This window comes from Sebastes fasciatus, chromosome 14 (assembly GCF_043250625.1).
Source record: "Sebastes fasciatus isolate fSebFas1 chromosome 14, fSebFas1.pri, whole genome shotgun sequence".
In the NCBI taxonomy this organism is placed as follows: Eukaryota; Metazoa; Chordata; class Actinopteri; order Perciformes; family Sebastidae; genus Sebastes; species Sebastes fasciatus.
Genome location: NC_133808.1, coordinates 4,058,877 through 4,078,365, shown reverse-complemented (window position 1 = coordinate 4,078,365; position 19,489 = coordinate 4,058,877). Strand labels below are relative to the sequence as shown.

At 42.4% G+C, this 19,489-nt stretch overlaps 1 protein-coding gene across 1 annotated transcript in view; it reads left to right on the top strand.

Moving 5' to 3' along the window:
• Positions 1-2,448: 2,448 nt before the first annotated feature.
• Positions 2,449-19,489, top strand: part of fhip1b (FHF complex subunit HOOK interacting protein 1B) — a 32,440-nt gene continuing 15,399 nt past the window's right edge. The window contains exons 1-4 of the mRNA XM_074658161.1: positions 2,449-2,777; positions 12,066-12,588; positions 15,653-16,057; positions 17,395-17,625. Of these exons, the coding sequence (XP_074514262.1) occupies positions 12,460-12,588; positions 15,653-16,057; positions 17,395-17,625 (765 nt within the window). The 5' untranslated portion in view covers positions 2,449-2,777; positions 12,066-12,459. The remainder of the gene's footprint in view (positions 2,778-12,065; positions 12,589-15,652; positions 16,058-17,394; positions 17,626-19,489) is intronic.

The window sequence follows — 19,489 nt, the reverse complement described above, 5'->3', positions numbered from 1 at the left end:
AGTATTAAATACTTGACAAATCTCCATTTAAGGTACATTTTGAACAGATTAAAAAATGTGTGATTAATCACGATTCACTATTTTAATTGATTGACAGCCTTATTTAAATGGACTGTTTGTAAGAATCAGAAATGCTTGTTAACAGCGACACCTGTGGTCGTTAAGTCAACGAAAGTCAGCGTCTAAATAGACATGAACGAGCATCGCTCAAAACAGTGAGGCGACACACGTCAGCTAAAACCACAATATCACTCTATATTTCAGCTGCTTGGCAGTAATGTTAGCTGACCAGACGAAGGTCTCTCCATGAATTAGTGCTGATCCTAGTGTTGGCTTTTCCTGCCTCAGCCTCCCGACCGCGGCCGGAGGGAACAGGGGAAACACTGGAGTTTTGATCAGAGACGATAACGTTTCTCGCTGCGGAGCCCTGTCACTTCACAAGACACGGGAAACCTCTGTTGGTCTGGAGGAGCTGCAGCATTTATTTCTGCACAAACGTCCACTGTACATTCACTAGATATTCTCAGAGCTACGAAGTCTATGCGCGCATAAACGTGAGGTGGAGCGAGCTGAGTGAAGGCAGGCAGAGGAGCAGAGGAGCAGAGGAGCAGAGTACAGCAGAGACTCCGGCCCTGGAGACCAAAGCTACGGTCTCCCCTGCGTCCTCCGACCGCGGCCAACACTGTTTAACAGACGAGCTTCACTAGATAGAACTTTGAGGTTTTGGTGCTTCCGTGTAGTTTGTGTTGGAGTCTTGCCTGAACAGCGTAGCCACACGCGAGCGCGCATGGGACACCGACCCGGATTGATTTATACGTGTAAGAAGTTACAAACAGTCCCTTTAAGGTTCATTTTGAACAGATTAAAAATGTGTGATTAATTTGCGATTAATCACAATTAAATGTTTGAATCGATTGACAGCCCTAATTAAGTAGTCTGTGATGATACAAAAGTGTCCCAACCGAACCCGCTCTCCCCTACTAGTTCCAAGATTAAGAATGATGCTCAGTTGTCATGAGCTCGTTTCACAACTCATTTCTCATTTGTCATCAGTTTCAGCCCAAATAGAAACGTAAGTACACAACATACATTTGACAGCGTTAGTGTGGAACTGGGTCACAGTGTTTTCTACTTAATTTTTGGCACTTGAACCCTTCATACAACCTGGTGGAGCCAGCAGAGAGGAGCAGCAGCAGAGAGCAGCAGCAGCAGCAGCAGCAGCAGAGAGGAACAGCAGCAGCAGAGAGCAGCAGCAGAAAGGAACAGCAGCAGAGAGGAGCAGCAGAAAGGAGGAGCAGCAGCAGCAGCAGCAGCAGCAGAAAGGAGGAGCAGCAGAAAGGAGGAGCAGCAGAAGGGAGGAGCAGCAGCAGCAGCAGCAGCAGCAGCAGAGAGGAGCAGCAGCAGCAGAGAAGAGCAGGAGCAGCAGAGAGGAGGAGCAGCAGCAGAGAGGAGCAGCAGCAGCAGCAGAGAGGAGCAGCAGAAAGGAGGAGCAGCAGAGAGGAGCAGCAGAGAGGAGGAGCAGCAGCAGAGAGGAGCAGCAGCAGCAGCAGAGAGGAGCAGCAGAAAGGAGGAGCAGCAGCAGCAGCAGCAGAGAGGAGGAGCAGCAGCAGAGAGGAGCAGCAGAGAGGAGGAGCAGCAGCAGAGAGGAGCAGCAGCAGAGGAGCAGCAGCAGGAGAGAGGAGCAGCAGAGAGGAGGAGCAGCAGCAGAGAGGAGCAGCAGCAGGAGAGAGGAGCAGCAGAGAGGAGGAGCAGCAGCAGAGAGGAGCAGCAGAGAGGAGGAGCAGCAGCAGAGAGGAGCAGCAGCAGAGGAGCAGCAGCAGGAGAGAGGAGCAGCAGCAGCAGCAGCAGCAGAGAGGAGCAGCAGAGAGGAGGAGCAGCAGCAGAGAGGAGCAGCAGAGAGGAGGAGCAGCAGCAGAGAGGAGCAGCAGAGAGGAGGAGCAGCAGCAGAGAGGAGCAGCAGCAGAGGAGCAGCAGCAGGAGAGAGGAGCAGCAGCAGCAGCAGCAGCAGCAGCAGAGAGGAGCAGCAGAGAGGAGGAGCAGCAGCAGAGAGGAGCAGCAGAGAGGAGGAGCAGCAGCAGAGAGGAGCAGCAGAGAGGAGGAGCAGCAGCAGAGAGGAGCAGCAGCAGAGGAGCAGCAGCAGGAGAGAGGAGCAGCAGCAGCAAAGAAGAGCAGCAGCAGCAGAGAAGAGCAGCAGCAGCAAAGAGCAGCAGCAGAGAGGAGAGAGCAGCAGAGAGGAGCAGCAGCAGCAAAGAGCAGCAGCAGAGAGGAGAGAGCAGCAGCAGTAACAGTAACAGCAGCAGCAGAGAGCAGTAACAGTAACAGCAGCAGTAACAGTAACAGTAACAGCAGCAGAGAGCAGTAGCAGTAATAGCAGTAACAGTATCAGCAGTAACAGTAACAGCAGCAGCAGCAGAGAGCAGCAGCGTCGCTGTGGGTGTGAGTCACAAGTCGTGTGGGAGTTAAAGTAAGATGGCTGCGGTAAAGGGAAGAGTGTTAGAGAAGTCCTCAGCTGGTGTGTTGATGTGTCTCTAACAGGATGCTCGGCAGTCTGAATGAAGGAGTGGTTCATTCGTTAGCTCGCCCGGCTCGGTGTGGTCCAGCTCTTCAGTTGTCTCCAGGTCTCCTGCTCGCTGCTCGTCCGTTCACTGCTCTGACATTGTGGAATTCATTAGCAGCTAGTCGCTAGCATCCCAGCAGCGCTAACTCACTAGCAACCAGCTCAGTTAGCAGGGATCCGAGGAGATCAGGACTGTTGACACTCCTACACACATCTAAAGGTGAGGACTTATTCAATCAGCATCTATTAAACGGCAATACTTGATGATCAACCACATACATGGTTGACATTTCCTAAGCTAGCTGATGATCTGTGCAGCACCAACTAGCCTGCTACATCATCTCCTATTGAGATGCATTGATTGTTGTTTTGAAGCCTCTTGGGTTGGCTAATATGAGATCTGGCGCAGGATGATGACTACATGGACAGGACCAGGTGGAAAAGCATCCCAAATGCTGTTAAGATCACGTTAAGATGACTTTAATCAACCAATCAAGTAGAAAGGCAAGGTCGTCCTGTTTGATGGCTGAGAGCTAGGTGAGGACTAACAGGCTGTCACACTGAAGGAGACATGAGCCAAAACACTGCAGTGATTGATGGCTGACTGTGTGTGAGACAACCTGTGTGTGTGTGTGTTGAATTAGATCAGAGGTTATTGTTTTCCCTGAATCTCAGTCCCAGGGAGTGATTTAGTAGTCATCTGTACCCCATGTCAGCTGTGGCAAAAGCACTTAATCCTTCAATAATCTGGACTCTAAATTCACCTAAAACTGGAGTAGATCAGCCTCTGATCATCTTGATGAAAAAGGTAAATAGCTGAAGTTACACTCTTTTAGGTGCCCAGTACTTTAACAGATTGTAATATGGTAGAGATATGAATTTAGTTTAGGGTTTGGGTATTGAACACCATTACTTTTCTGAGGAGGGAGGATGCACAGATACTGGATCAGATATCGGGCCGATACTGACTCAAACAGCTGGATCGGTTATCGATGACAATGGGGCCGATGTAGTCAATTCAATTCTATATGAATTTACTATATAGATTATATACTGGAATTTTAATCCCTGTTTAAGTTTTGACCAATTTGTTGGTGCATTTAAAAGGTGTACACTTTAACTGTAATCCCTGTTCATTTTGAAGGTTTTTTACCAAGTTGCTGGTGTACGACTTATTATTTTAATATTGAATAATTCAATACATTTATATCTATGTATTTGTTTGTTGCATTTTGTTTAACAAAGTTCAGAAAGCAATGTTTAAGTCAAGCCTATCGTTTCCTTACACATAAAAGAATGATCCCAGTCACTTCCTCACAGTGAGGCATACGGCTTATTCATTTAAGACTGTTATCAGATCGGTACTCGGTATCGGTCGATATCCGAAGCCCAGGTATCGCTATCGGTATCGGAACTGAAGAAAATGGATCAGTGCATCCCTATTTCTGAGTATTGACTGAAATGTGTCTGCAGCACAGAGTATAGAAAACATGCAAGTATGGAAAACAACAAATGCGTGATCAGACTCCTGAACTGAACTCAAAGTCCTCTTACTAGCTTTTTTTTTTTTTTTCCGGATCCTTATAATGCATGTCAAGGCTTCCATTAGTAAGGTCAAGAGTGCATTTTCATGCTCAAATAATTAGGCTGTTTTTAGACTGCTTGGAGCTGTTCGATTAATCGACCGACAGAAAAGTAATCGGCAACAAAAGGGACAATTGATCGTGTTTTTTTTTTTATAAGCAAAAATGCCCAAAATTCACTGGTTTCAGCTTCTCCAATGTGAATATTTGTCTCGACAACAGTACAACAACATTAATTATCTTTGGTAGAACAAGCAATTTAGATATGTCACTTTGGGCTCTGGGAAATTGTGATGGGCATTTTTCAATATTTTCTGACTTTGCATACACCAGACAAACAATTCATCTAGAAAATAAGATGCATATTAATTCGGGCTGACCCGAATGCTTTGAAGCTTCAACCGTTGCCAGTATTCAAATGCTTTTTTTTTTTTTTTAATATAAGTACGTAGTAATAATGTATAAATCCCTTAATATCCCATGAAATAAGGAATAATCCCACAACATTATTCATTATTCATATGCAATATGAATTATTATTAATTATTCTCAGACGGATATCGCTTTTTGTTATGTTTAGAAGTGCGTGTGCGTACAGTTGTGCAGCAGTGGCACTGTCCCAAAGCTTAGAATACCTTTTGAATATTTCTCACTGAAGCTTCGAAGCCCAAAAAATAGTATTCGGTAAAGCCCTAATATTAATTGATAAGGAAAGTAATTGCTAGTTGCAGCCCTAGACTGTACTTTATATAGGCAAAGTTCTTGTACTGCTGCTTTGTAAATGGCAAGCTGATGCATTTGAAGTTAGTTCTGCTTCACTTGTACAGTCAGTGACATCTCCGGAGAACTCAGTGAAAGTGACCCACCTAAGTAGAGCATGACCGTTTCTGCAGTGTAGATGTCTTGTGTTGTGGCTGATCAGTTCACTTTTAAGGCTGAAATCTACTCTCTCAGAATAAGTTTGGATTTTGATCTGTGTACCATATCAGTAAAAAAATATATATATTTTTAGTTAACGCAATAATAACACCTTAACGCAAATTCGTTTTAACGCCACTAATTTCTTTAAGGTAATAACGCAATAGATTTTTCAGAGGTTGTAGCGGGCTCAGAGTGAAGCTCATGATATCATATGAAACTAGAAAACCTAAGGAATCCATCGGTACCAACCATGTCATACTACCTTGGCGCAAAGAAGGCTAATTAACGCTCCAAACTTGTGCTAAATTTTGGCGAGGAAAAACTGGCATAGCCATTTTCAAAGGGGTCCCCTTGACCTCTGACCTCCAGATATGTGAATGGGTTCTATGGGTACCAACGAGTCTCCCCTTTACAGACATGCCCACTTTATAATAATCACATGCAGTTTTTGGGCCAAGTCATAGTCAAGTCAACACACTGACAGCTGTTGTTGCCTGTTCGACTGCAGTTTGCCATGTTATGATGTGAGCATATTCTTCATGTTAAATACAGTACCTGTGAGGGTTTCTGGACAATATTCGACATTGTTTTGTGTTGTTAATTGATTTACAATAATAAATATATACATACATCTGCATAAAGGAAGCATATTTAATCCACTCCCATGTTGATAAGAGTATTAAATACTTGACAAATCTCCATTTAAGGTACATTTTGAACAGATAAAAAATGTGTGATTAATTTGTGATTAATCACAATTACTATGGACAATCATGCGACTATCGCGATTAAATATTTATCCCTAATCCCTAATTTAGCCCTAATATGTACAGAGACATCATTTGAAGGTGGGTTGAGAAGCTGGTTGTCATAGTGAGGGGTGGTGGTTACATGGAGGAGATATTTGTTGGCACAAGAGAGCAGTAAACAGGCTACAGGAAATGAATGATTGCAGTTACAGGTAGCACGCAGGTTGCAACATTTTCTGGTGTGTGTGTGTGTTTAAGATCAGCTTTGCCACTGACTTAAAAATGGGCATTAGGTGAAGGGAGTTATCAGCTCATGTGCGTGGCAGCTGCTGCCATGACCTCTTGCTGCCTCTACTGCTGCAAACACAAAAGTGATCGGTGACGTTCAACAGTGAAAACAGACCGAGACAAAAGTAGAAATGTGAGTACAGAATATGCAGAGATCTTGAAGCTCTGTCAGTTCTCACACCTGTCCACACCTTGACAATTCCTGCAGAAAGCAGGCGTGGCTGTCAGTTTGTCTGTTGTAGGAAGTTACAGAAACTTTGGAAACAAACTTTTTTTATTTCCCACTTTTCAGTTTGTTTTTTTTTACAATTTTTTTAGATTTTTTAAATGCCAGAATCGATATATTTGCTTCATTTAAGTCTATGTGAAGGTAGAAGGAAGTAACCGCTTTCATTGTTGTAGTCAGAGTAACGTGACGTCATATCCGCTCCGTATCCGTCAACCAGAACAAACCGCAGTCGGACGCAGTGACCCGAAACGAAAAAAGTAGAAAACGGCGGGGGTTGCACATGGACACGACCTGCAGCCTCACATGTTAAATCCAGCGTGGTAAACACTACACATCCAGTAAAGGATGGAAACACTTTGGGTTACACACACATGCGGTCGAGCCGGCCGTCGCTCTCGTCTCCGTGGTCGAATGGGCCGACGCTACAGAGAGCACCCATATACTGACATTTATGTTAAATGCAATCAAACGGCCCCGATGGAGCTGACCATGGATGTGTAAAGAGAACGGAGCTGACGGGAGAGCTAGAGACGGACTTGGTGGAAGTTTACACATGTGACTACGTCTGGTTTTCAAAATAAGGTGTTAACAAAGGGAACTGTATATACAAAATACATCTATGGAAATGTGATTGATACGATTATAATCACCAGAAGTTTAAAACATTACATGTCCCTTATAAATTAAAAAGAAAATAACACTCATCTGTGAGGGAAATGTCTTTTATTCTTTGATTTTTGGGTTGCTGGAAAAAAAACAATAATGCCTGACAATGACTGATATACAGTATTTGACTTCAGGACATCTCAGACTACATACATGCTGGAAATCAAACATTTTAACTGAATCAATTTAGATATTTTCCAAAGTAAAAGTCCCTAGAAGTGTATGATTCAACTTTTTTCCCATGGTCCAGTGTTAAAAAAACGCAATAACTCGTAATATCGAATCGCAATTCATGTAGAATCGTAATACATATTGAATCGGCACCCAAGTATCGTGATAGTATAGAATCGGGAGATAGGTGTGTCGTTCCAGCCCTACTGAATGTTTGAGAGAGCATATCTTGGCCTTGAGAGATTATAACAGTCAAGATGAGCTGTGGTACAGTATGGTGTGTTTGATCACTAACCTTTGACAAACCCTCTTGCCTTTATGAAGGCAGCCTCCCTTCAGTGGAATCTTGTAGTTGAACTTTGAACTCATTTTATGAGTGTTTTTTATCGTGCTCTCTGAGTGTGTGTGTGACATGAAAATAAAACCCATTTTGTATTTCCCTATGTGGATCAGAAAGTTTTGCCTTTAAAAGCTGAGGCAGTCTGGCTGACGCGCAACGTTAAGGTAATTGCATTTATGGCGAATCATCGACAGACGGTGCTTATTTTCAGTCTGTCATTTTGCTGTAGACATCTCTGTTTTGACTCTTTGCGAGTTGCGTTTCTTTCAGCTTCCATGTCTGGGTATTGATTTGAAGAAAAGATTGGATTTTCTCTGAGCAACATGACTATCATTAACTTTGACTCACCTGCTGAGGGCTGGCGAATCATTAAAAGAAGCGTAGCTGTTACATTTTACCTGACTTTTTTTAGTGCCGTTTGTGTATAGATACTCACACAGCTGCTGTAGGAGAAATTCCATAAAGAAAAAGCATGGTGCGTTATTGATTTAGGGGAGTCATCAGATCTGTTGCTCGTGTCCGACCTAAGTCCAAGTCATGTGACCTCAGTCCACATTATGTGAGCATGAATAAAAAAAGAAAATGTACTTTAATGTTTATTTATCTACAGTATACGTCTCTAATAGCAGCGTGGCATTGAACTCAATAACTTTTCGAACCTTGCTGGACCAACCAGAGGGGTCTTATGACCGATCTTGTATTCAAACACTTATGGAAGATGAAAGAAAACAGATTCACAGAAATAGCTTTCAAGCTCCATTAACCAAAGCTTATGACATTAACTTTGAACTAAATGCATTACAGTGAAATCAGGTTTTTTTCCAGCACAAATCTAACTTTGATATCCGAGTTTCTCTTAAAGGAATATTCCAAAGAGAATCTGTCTTTTAAGTATCAAATAGGCCAGATGAGTGTTGGCCTGATAAAGTGGTTCTCAGATGTTGGGTCAGCAAAAAAAAAAAAGGCATCAAAACCACTCCTGCAGCTTAATCCACTGTTGATCCATCTGTTCAGTCCTTTCCAAATAATCCTCACAATAAATCAGTAAGTACACTACATCCGGCAGATATTTTTGGAGCTACTAGGATGTGATAGCGGAAGTAGTGTATTTAGCTATATCATGGTGAAACTATGAATGTTTATCAACCATGACAGGTTATTTGATACTCGCAAAGAGTTTTGACGGTTTATTCCTTTCCCCAGTTAAAGAAACCAGTTTCATGTTTACATAATGTTTAAAGAGGACCTAATCTGCATATTTTCAGGTGCATACTTGTATGTTGGGTTTCTACTAGAACACGTTAATATGCTTTAATGTTCAAAAAACGCTTTATTTTTCTCATACCGTCCGTGCAGCAGCTAGAGATGTTAATAAACAACCGTTTAACCATTTACCGACATTAAGAATATTTACCGATTAATGCTATCAGTTAAACGGTTCAAATAAATATGAATAATTAAATAAAAAGCTGAGCAAAACTCAGAGGAGTGGCCTTAAGTGAGTCTGAGCCGGTGTTGCAAAATACAGGAAGTTGGCTAGGGTCTTGAGGAGTTGTAGCATTTAATCACCGACAAATAAACTATACACACACTGCACTGCTATGTTCACAGCTATAACGCCACCGACAACCCCACACTCACACGCGGCCTGCCGGACACTTGTAAACGTTACGCCAGGCTGACAGACCGTACATTATATGTTTGACAAGGGCGAGCACGAAGTCACCTGCAATGCTACAGCTACAAACGCAGCACATACACACAAACACACACACAGGGTCTGTCAGACACTTGCTGACATTACGCTGTGCTGACACACAGCTGACAACCGGAGGCGGTGGAGACTTACCGGGAAAGTGGCTGCATGTTTCCATGACAATGCACGCAGCATCGTGCTGCTAACTCTCCAAGACGGGTGAACTGGGGACTCAGTTGTCAGTTTTGCGTATACACTGGAGCTGGTGATAAATGATGGATTTGTGCATCGGCTTGTCATTGCAGCGGGGCAGCTTGTTAGGCACTACAACCACAGCACCCCTGCATGCAACACACTAATCTTAACGGTTAATAATCGGTTAACGAGGGTCGGCTATCGATAACACAAAAAATTCAAAATTCTCTGTCTAAAATGCTCTGTTTTAGCTCATGCACCCCGCCCCGCCCGAAAAGCCCAGTGCTCTGATTGGTCAGCTGGCCCACTCTGTTGTAATTGGTCAACCAAACCAAACTCTTCGGACCCCGCTCCAGCTCCGCTCTAACTAACTAGCTTTGTTTGAGGGCGCTAGGCAGGTAGTATGCAAATGTGTTACTTGGTGACATCACCATGTTAGAGAAGAAAAGGCGTGACTTCAAGCAAGGCGTTTCAGGCAGTTCAGGAGGTGTGTTTCTGTGGGGGAGAGTAACTCCTTTTGGTGCGGACTTTGGCCTTTGTAACTTTACAGACCTTTTACAGGCACAAAAAAATGATATAACTCACTAAAGGAAAGGGAAAAAGGTCCTCTATATGTAATCTAGTTACTGCAGAAAGTCGACAGTACACCTACGTACTCACTTACTTACTTAAATGCATGCAAACACACAGAGACATCAAGCTCCAGTCCTTTCTATTAGATGAATCATGAGAGCGGTGAAATGAGGGCTAAAGGATGTTAATAATGATCGGTGGATGGAGAATACAGTAACTGGCAGTGCACAAAGGTGGAGCGGGGGTGTTTGTGCATCCACTGGACATTGGTTCAATCCTTGCAGGTGCTTTTCAACTGCTGAATATCCATCTCTTCAATATGACAGCAAATGTGTCATTGATAAAAAGGACGTGTTGTAGGTTTGACTGAAACTCTTCATCGGTTCACTGTGGCCGCTTCGCTCCCTGGCGATAACATGCAAAACCGATCAACCAGATGTTTCATCAGCAGAGTCACAGAGAACTTGCTTTGCATACAACTCGGCTCCCTCCGGCCATGCACATTCTCTCATATTCTCACATTTTTCTATTGCCAGGAGATCCTATTTTATGCTTTACTTAAAATCCGCATTTGTTAGCTACAGACTTTTAGTTGATACAAGAAAGGACTGCTCTTAGTTTTCTGCATGTAGAGCAGTGGAGCCTTTACATTCTGCAAACATTCTTTGAAAATGAGTTGGAGCTGGAGCCGCAGTGTTGAGTGGGCAGTAATATCTTTGATGCAAATACTTAAGTTGCTATGGTTGTGGTGCAAAAATCACCGAAGGGAAGCATGCATCTTGTAAAATACAGACGCTCTTCAGCACAAACGGTAGATTTCTGAACGAATGGGTGTTTTCTTTTTGCATATATTTTACACTGAGGTAGTTATCACTTCAATATGTCTGCTAATAAGTTGCACATGAATGAGTCGGACTGCTATTTGGAAATACTAGCATCTATGTGATGAAGTTTTACTATTTTACAGATGTATAATTAACATTTTATTCACTAGATTAGCCAAAACAGACATTCCCATCTGGTCATTTTATCTATAGAAATGTACCCTGTTAAGTTTTGATCAAATGTTGTCACAGTGTATATTTTGCTAGCATAAAGCAAAATTAAATCTAGTGTGATTGGATATTTTATCCATATTTCCCACCTGAACTTCTGGCATGAATAATACACTTTCAGATTTGTATTGATGTGGTGGGCTTCAGACATGCTGCATTATTAGGGTAAAACACTGCACTAGCTCAGACTAATCCAGATTCTGATCAGTTTCAGATTTGGTGTTAAAGTGCTGTCTAGTGTGACTCACCCACTACTTTCGTGGCCAACCAGGAAGATAGAATCGCACGGGTTCCCTCCAACCCCCAGGAAGCGCGCCGGTCGTCGATCCGGACTTTCGTAACGGCCAAATGGCGGTACTGCAACTTCCGTGTCCGTCACGTGACACCATTGGGCCCAAAAAGACGTAGTTTGACCGTTTGGTCGGAGTTCGTGAGTGATTGACAGGCGGCTCTCATAGACAGCAGATGGACAGCAGACCTCAGATCAGCTCTTACTGCTTGTTTTCCTCCGGTCTATGAAATCTTACAGATGCCGTTCAGATGCCGGTCACGATATAGCCACTGTTTTATAAAAATAACTTTTTAAAATCATATTTACTCCAATCTCGCCTACTTCAGCTTTAAGGCGGACGAGTCGGCGTGATGACGTTTAGTAGTCTCATTTAGTCACTTGTTAGCAACCGCCTTTTTTAAGATACATAAAGGCTTCAAAATTCACTTCATTCTCAAGTGAGATATTTATTCTATATCGTAGAACAAAACATTAAAATCTAAAATATCTGTGTTAACAATAGACCTTATTTCAGGCATCTGACTAAAAACCCATTGACTTCCAGGCGAGGGAACCGGGGTTTTAGGACTCATTCCTGTAGCACTCTAATACATTGCTTTTTCAGAGCCAAACTACTGGAAATACAGAGAGATATTCAAGTAATATATGCTTGGAAAAAAAACACAATTCCATTTATATAATTGGGGAGCTTTGAAAGGTTGTGAAGATGCAGGTTTACATGCTGATTGTGTTTTGTGTTTGTTTCCACAGCGCAGAGCGGCCGTCCTGACTGGCTATGGAGTGGTGTTGGCTTCAGACTGGATGACAGGGTCTACAGGGCGGACGGGGTCACACCCATTCTAAAGCAGCAGCGGCGGCCTTCTCCTCGATGCACACTGACTGGCAGTGACAGCGCGTTTGCAGCAGACCTCCTTCCCCTTCTCCTCTGTGTTTGGATACACTTTCCCTCCTCTGTCTCCCCCTCTTCTCCCTGTCTCCCTCTCCTCCTCCTCCTCCTCCCCACATTTTTCCCCTTTCTTCCCTCTTAATTTCTTTCTGCCTTCTGTTGCTTCTACACTCCGACCTTTTTTTCTTTTTTTTTTACTGGAACTCCTCTCGTCTTTGAGTTCTTGTGACCTTTGACCTGCCTCTCACCGGGACCAGCATGAGCTGGCTGAGCAGGTTGAACCCGCGGGCTCCCGGGAGTCGGTCCGGCCGGAGCGCCGCCCCCTCCAGCCCCTGCACCGCTGACCCGGAGACCTGCCTCATGGTGTTTGAGAACCACTGGAGACAGGTGAGCTGGAGACGCTCCTCTTTTCTTGAATTTTTGATGAAATTTCATATTTAGTTGTTGATAATAACTCGGGCTGCCAAAGTTAACGCGATAACAACGTTAGCGCAAATTTGTTTCAACGCCACTGATTTCTTTAAGGCATTAACGCAATCGATCTTTCGGAGGTTGTAGCGTGCTCAGTTTTAAAGCTGGAGTGATTATTCTGGTATCATATGAATCATACGTACCAACCATACGCCACATGTCATACCAGCTTGTCGCAAAGGAGACTACATAAGGATCCAAATTTGCGCTAAATTCTAGCAAGGAAAAATTACCATTTTCAAAGGGGTCCCTTGACCTCTGACCTCCAGATATGTGAATGAAAATGGGTTCTATGGGTACCCACGAGTCTCCCCTTTACAGACAAGCCCACTTTATGATAATCACATGCAGTTTGGGGCAAGATCTCCTTTTAATGTTAATTTTGAACAGATAAAAAATTTTCAATTAATTTGCGATTAATCACGATTAACTATTTTAATCAATTGACATCCCTTATAATAACAGTGCTCTTTCTGGCCTCAACCTTTCATTTTTCACAACCTGGGTATTGGTTTTGCTGAATAAATTTTTTTTACTGAGATGTGGAGACAACAGCATCTCTGTCCATTTAACCCAGAGGTTTTCCAACCTCGCCCTGGGTGACTCGTCCACTTCTCACTCCTCCTTCTCTGAGTCACATCCGAACACACAGACACATATTTTAGATTCAGTGTGACTTACACTTTCCGAGGATATCATTATTTCTGATGTGACTGCGAAGAAACATCCATGAATCTACTTAGAAATCATAGGAAAAAACTCCTTACAACTCCAGAACTCGCCTGAGAATCATCACATTTTTAAGTTTTCTTTGGTATCAAAATGATCCAGTGATGTCTGTCTGTACATCCACGAGTACACTGCAAACGGGAACTGCTAATAGCTAGTTCGGCAAACTTTTAATGGTGCCAAAACAAAACATAGGCTGAAAGAACTGGGTTCAATTTTGTCTGAGGTGCAACTAACAATTATTTTATTGTTTTGTGTAATAATTTAGTCTATTTAATGTCAGAAAACAGTTAAAGGCGACTTCTTCATACTGCTTGTTTTGTCCAACCAAAAGTCCAAAGATATTCAGTTTACAATTATATACAGTGGAGAAAAAAGCATAACGTCCCTACATCTGAGAACCTAGAACCAGCGAGTATTTCTGCTTGATAAATGACTTGATTTCCTGTTGATAAACCAATGGTTAATCATCAGTCAGTTACAATGGTTGAGACAAATATTTGCATGTTCTCAGATAAAAAGTAAGTGTTTCACTTTTGGTGAGCAGTAAATGGTAGCGACAGCAGTTAGACTTTTAAGGCTCCCTCTTTGTTTTAGTGAATGATCGTCTGTCCAGACACTGAGTGTGTATGTTCACACCTTCAGTTGGCTGTGCCGGTGCTGATGAGAGTGGTCAGTCAGTCTAATTTAACAGTGTGACTGGCTCATGTCCAATCACTGACTGAATGTTTTATAGGGGACAGAGCCTTGCCTCTGCCTGACCGTGCACTCCTTCCAGACCAGACATTTTGCATGGAGGCTTGTTATTTCGTTCAAGTAGAAATACATTATAGAAGAAGCAGACGGTAGTCTTAATTAAGGCTGTCAAAATAAACGCGATAACGCAACATGTGATTTTAAGGTTGTAGCGGGCTCAGTTTTAAAGACAGACTAAAGCTATGGTTTCATATTAAACTACAAAAACCTAAGGAATCCATCGGTACAAACCATGTCATACTAGCTTGTCTGAAAGGAGGTATAATAACGCTCCAAAGCTCTGCTAACTTTTGGTGAGGAAAAACTGTCATGGCCATTTTCTGAGGGGTCCCTTGACCTCTGACCTCCAGATATGTGAACGTAAATGGGTTCTATGGGTACCCACAAGTCTCCCCTTTACAGACATGCCCATTTTATGATAATCACATGCAGTTTTGGGGCAAGTCATAGTCAAGTCAGCACACTGACACACTGACAGCTGTTGTTGCATATTGTTTTATGCTAAATGCAGTACCTGTGAGGGTTTCTGGACAATATCTGTCATTTTTTTGTGTTGTTTATTGATTTCCAATAATAAATATATACATACATTTGCATAAAGCAGCCTATCTGCCCACTCCCATGTTGATAAGAGTATTAAATACTTGACAAATCTCCCTTTTAAGGTACATTTTGAACAGATACAAAATGTGTGATTAATTTGCGATTAATCATTTACAATCATGTGATTCATCTCCATCAAATATTTGAATCGATTGACAGCCGTAGTCTTAATAGGTGGACATATTGCAACTGAATTGCAACATGTCCACAAGATGTTAAAGTACTCCTACATGTCGCTACATGATTCCCAGCACTGTACCTAATATTGCGTGTGGTTTGGGGTGGAGGGAAAGTGTGTTCGTTACAAACACTAAATGTGTGTTGTGCAACATTCACCACATCGGTTCTGGTCCTGCGGCTCACACATTCATCAACCACAAACTTCAAGCTGCTTAAACAACAACACAGCACATCTCTTATCTTGCACAAGCTGCTCGCAGCTCTGCGAATCCATCATTGCTGTAGTCACGCTGACTGGCAGACCTCCTGATAAATGTTGCGAAACCTCTCATTTGTCCGTTTGTTTATTTTTTTCACACCACAATTATGCAATTTTTGGTTACATTTTATCTTAAAAGAATATTAAATACTTAGCAAATCTCACTCTAAGGTACATTTTGAACAGGTAAAAAATGTGTGATTAATTTGCGATTAATCATGGGCAATCATACGATTAATCGCGATTAAGTATTTGAATGGATTGACAGCCCTAATAACCAGTCTAACAACCTCGCTGTCGTACGCATACTGAATCCCAAGCTTGTGCAGAACTGAATTGAAATGGAATGAAATGCCTGTTAGAGGTCACACCTCTGTTCATTTTAACTCCTCAAACAAAGACCGCAATGTAAAGAGTTAAACATGACACTAAAACACTGTTCCTGTTATTCAGGTGTCTTGGGTGCTGGAGCAGCAGGAGCCTTCCTCCTCCAGCGACGACCTGACGGCGGTGAGGAATCACACCGACCAGATGTTATGTCTGCTGGCGGAGGAGCGGCCCGCCGAGAGCCCGGAGGGCGTCACCGGCGTCACGCCCATGGGCCCCATACTGGAGCTGGTGGTCACCGAGAACATCCTGGAGCACCTGGTTCAGTGGCACCTCCGCCGCGGCCTGGACCCGGACAGCCAGGGGGCGCTGCTCAAGCTGTTTGAGATGCTCATCGGCCAGTCCCAGCAGCCACTGCTGCAGCACACAGCCGTCCTCCACCCCCTGATGAGGCTGTTGGGAGCGTGCGCCGACCCAGAACTCGGTTGTCCTCCAGCCCTGGAAAACAGCCTGGTACTGCTGCTCAACCAGGTACATTCACCTTGCAGTCTATATACGTCTCTAATGTGTATATAGTTACTAGGGCAAGGACAATGCAATACTATCACGATACTTGGGAGCAGATTCGATATGTATTGCAATTTTTAAGTATTACAGTTCTATAATTATTGCGATTTGATATTATGATTTATTGCGATTTTTGTTAACTTTTTTAACACTAGACCATGGGAAAAAGTTGAATCATACATTTCTAGGGACTTTTACTTTGGAAAATATTTAAATTAATAAAGTAAAAATGTTTGATTTTCAGCATGTATGTAGTCAGAGATGTCCTGAAGTCAAATATATCAGTCAATGTAAGGAATCATTTATTATTTTTTTCCCAGCAACCCAAAAATCCAAGAATAAAGACTTTTCCCTCTCAAATTAGTGGTATTTTCTTTTTAATTAATAAGGGATATGTAATGTTTTATACTTCTTGTGAATATAATCCATCAATCTTATGTCCATATATGTATTTTGTATATACAGTTCCCTTTGTTAACACCTTATTTTGAAAATCGGACGTAGTCACATGTTTATATGTGAGGGTGCAGGTCGTATCCATGCCGACCCTCCGGCGCTTTCTACTTACTGCGGTTTGTTTTGGTTGACGGATACGGAACGGATATGACGCCACGTTACTCAGACTACAACAATAAAAGCGATAACTTCCTTCTACCTCCGAATAGACTCAAATGAAGCAAATATATCGATTCTGGCATTAAAAAATAGATTTCAAAATTGTAAAAAAATTAAAATCGCAATACATAGGTGAATTGAGAGATTGCCTATTGGCAGATAAGTTTTCCTTAAGTTAAGAAATATTATTTTTAAGAAGCAATTCCTAAATTGAATGTAGTCATTGATTAAGGTTACAAAATATATTCCATAATTCTACGGTCTGGCAGCACTGACTCAGTGTTTACAATTCTAAAGCGTTCTACCTAGATTTCAGAAGTCGTGTCGCAACTGGCCCCTCCAGAAACTCCAGTAGAACCCTGCAGGGGGACGTTTGTGCTGCAGGAGGGTTACCTTGTTAATTTAGCTGCAGTATGCATGTAAAAGGCAAAAGGAAAGAAAATGTTAATTTTGGATGAAATGGTGGATTGGTTGTGAATTTTCTATGAGCTCTGCACTAAAACCTGAAGAACTGAATTATAGAATAATTCTCATTCACCGCACAGTTTCATTTTCCCTGGTTCATAAGTTTGAAACTCGAAGCTTTGCTAAAATCAGGAGACGGTGTCCAAAACCATACCCTGTCCTGTATTTTTGGACTATAGTATAGTGCCGTTTATAACTGTGACTCTGTAAATCCCCACCAGATCTGTGTGTCCATGGCCCGGCAGCCCGTGGTTCTAGAGATGTTGTTCCGGGCGGCGCCGGCTCAACAGGGCTCCACCAACCTGCTGATCTTCTCCCTCCTCGTGCCGTTCATCCACCGGGACGGCGCCATCGGACAGCAGGCCCGCGACGCGCTGCTGCTGGTCATGGCCGCCTCGGCCAGCCACGAGGCCGTGGCGCGTTACATCGCTGAGAACTCCTACTTCTGCCCGGTGAGTGACGGTGACCACGAAAACTACGTTGTTATGGAAAGTGTTTCATTTCAGACGTTAACTGGGGTTTTAGCAGAGGATGGGGTTACACAAGGTGCTGAACTTAGACGTTTATCTGTGCGTCCTCAGTATTTGCTCATATAGTGATGCAGGTTTCCTTCTTTTCCTGAAGTTTCTTGAATTATTTATGTACTAGGGTTTTTTGGGGGGAGAGAAATTAATTTATGTTAACACGTTATTATCATGTTAACGTTGACAGCCCTAGTATTTTGGCGTATTTTTGATAGCTGAACCTCTAGTGGCGAAATCAAGCTTTAATCAAAACCTCTCAGAAAGCCAGCGAGGTAGAACGTCATTCATTAATTATCTTGTTCAATTGTTAATAGCTCACAATGTAGGGGCAGAGGTCCGATCATTTGGGTGTTTGACGGTTTATTAACATCCTCGATGTCCCGTTAAGTTTTCAATTTCCGTCCGCGAGGTGAATCTCACCGAGCTGCTTTCAAAGAGAAACATTTATCTTTTTCCTTTTTCTTTCACGCTATGTTCCAAAACTTGTTTTATTCCACTCTTACCTTAGCTGACTTTGACAGTAATTCACATTACTATGCATAATATCAAACTCAACTCTATTATTGATAGTCAATTTTGGCTTTTTACAGAAAAGGGCCATCCGTATTATATACACATGAATATGACCCACTCTTTAATGATGTGATGATTGAGGACAGCTCCTAACGGGAGATCCTGGCTTGCTTTCGACACTGCTTTTAAGAAAGCGAGGCGCGTGTGTGTGTGTGTGTGTGTGTGTGTGCGTGCTGTGTATTTCTGATGCATCAGACCATGATGGTGTGTGATAATGGAAGGGGAAGGACGTGACTTTGCACTCTGACAGACCGTTCATCCTTATCTACTTCCTATCAGCCTTGCCTCAACTTAGAAGGCTTCCTGTAGACATAGAAATAAATAACCACCTCACCCAACATCGCAACGATTACAATGTTTGAGATAAACGGAGAAATCGAAAACCCGTCTGTTGCATACAGACTCCTTAAAGGGGACATATCGTGCTCATTTTCAGTTTCATGCTTGTATTTTGGGTTTCTACTAGAACATGTTTACATGCTGTAATGTTAAAAAAACACTTAATTTTTCTCATACCGTGTGTCTGAATATACCTGTAATCATGCTCTGTCTGAAACACTCATTTCAACGGAATGGCAACGGAATTGCGTTGCTAAGAAACAGCTTGGGTCCATGTTTACTTCCTGTCAGCTGATGTCATTCACATACACTGCAACAGGAAATAAACTGGGACCAATTTAGTATGTTGACTTTTAAAACTGAAATTGTCTAAATATTGTAGATTTGTGACATCACAAATGAACAGAAATTGTAACGGCTTGTTTCAAACGCACAGTTTCTGAATATGGGCTGTGTGTATTTCCCTGTGGATTGAGGGTTTTGATACTTTCACAGTGTTTATATAGAACTTAAAACTGCTTATAATATAAAAGACATGAAAATCTCACTTTTTACAACATGGGACCTTTAATACTGCTGCTGCTTTACACAAATCAGTAATGTCTAAACTACCAGAATAGTTAATCAAATAATTAGGGCGTTCAAAGTTAACATGATAATAACGTCTTAACGCAAATTTGTTCTAATGCCACTAATTTCTTTAACACATTAACGCAATCGATCTTTCGGAGGTTGTAGCTCAATTTTAAAGTGATAGTGAAGATACTGGTATCATATGAAACTAGAAAACCTAATGAATCCTCAGGAATCCATTGGTACCAACCATGTACCAAACTTACACTAAATTTTGGCGAGGACAAACTGGTATGGCGATTTTTAA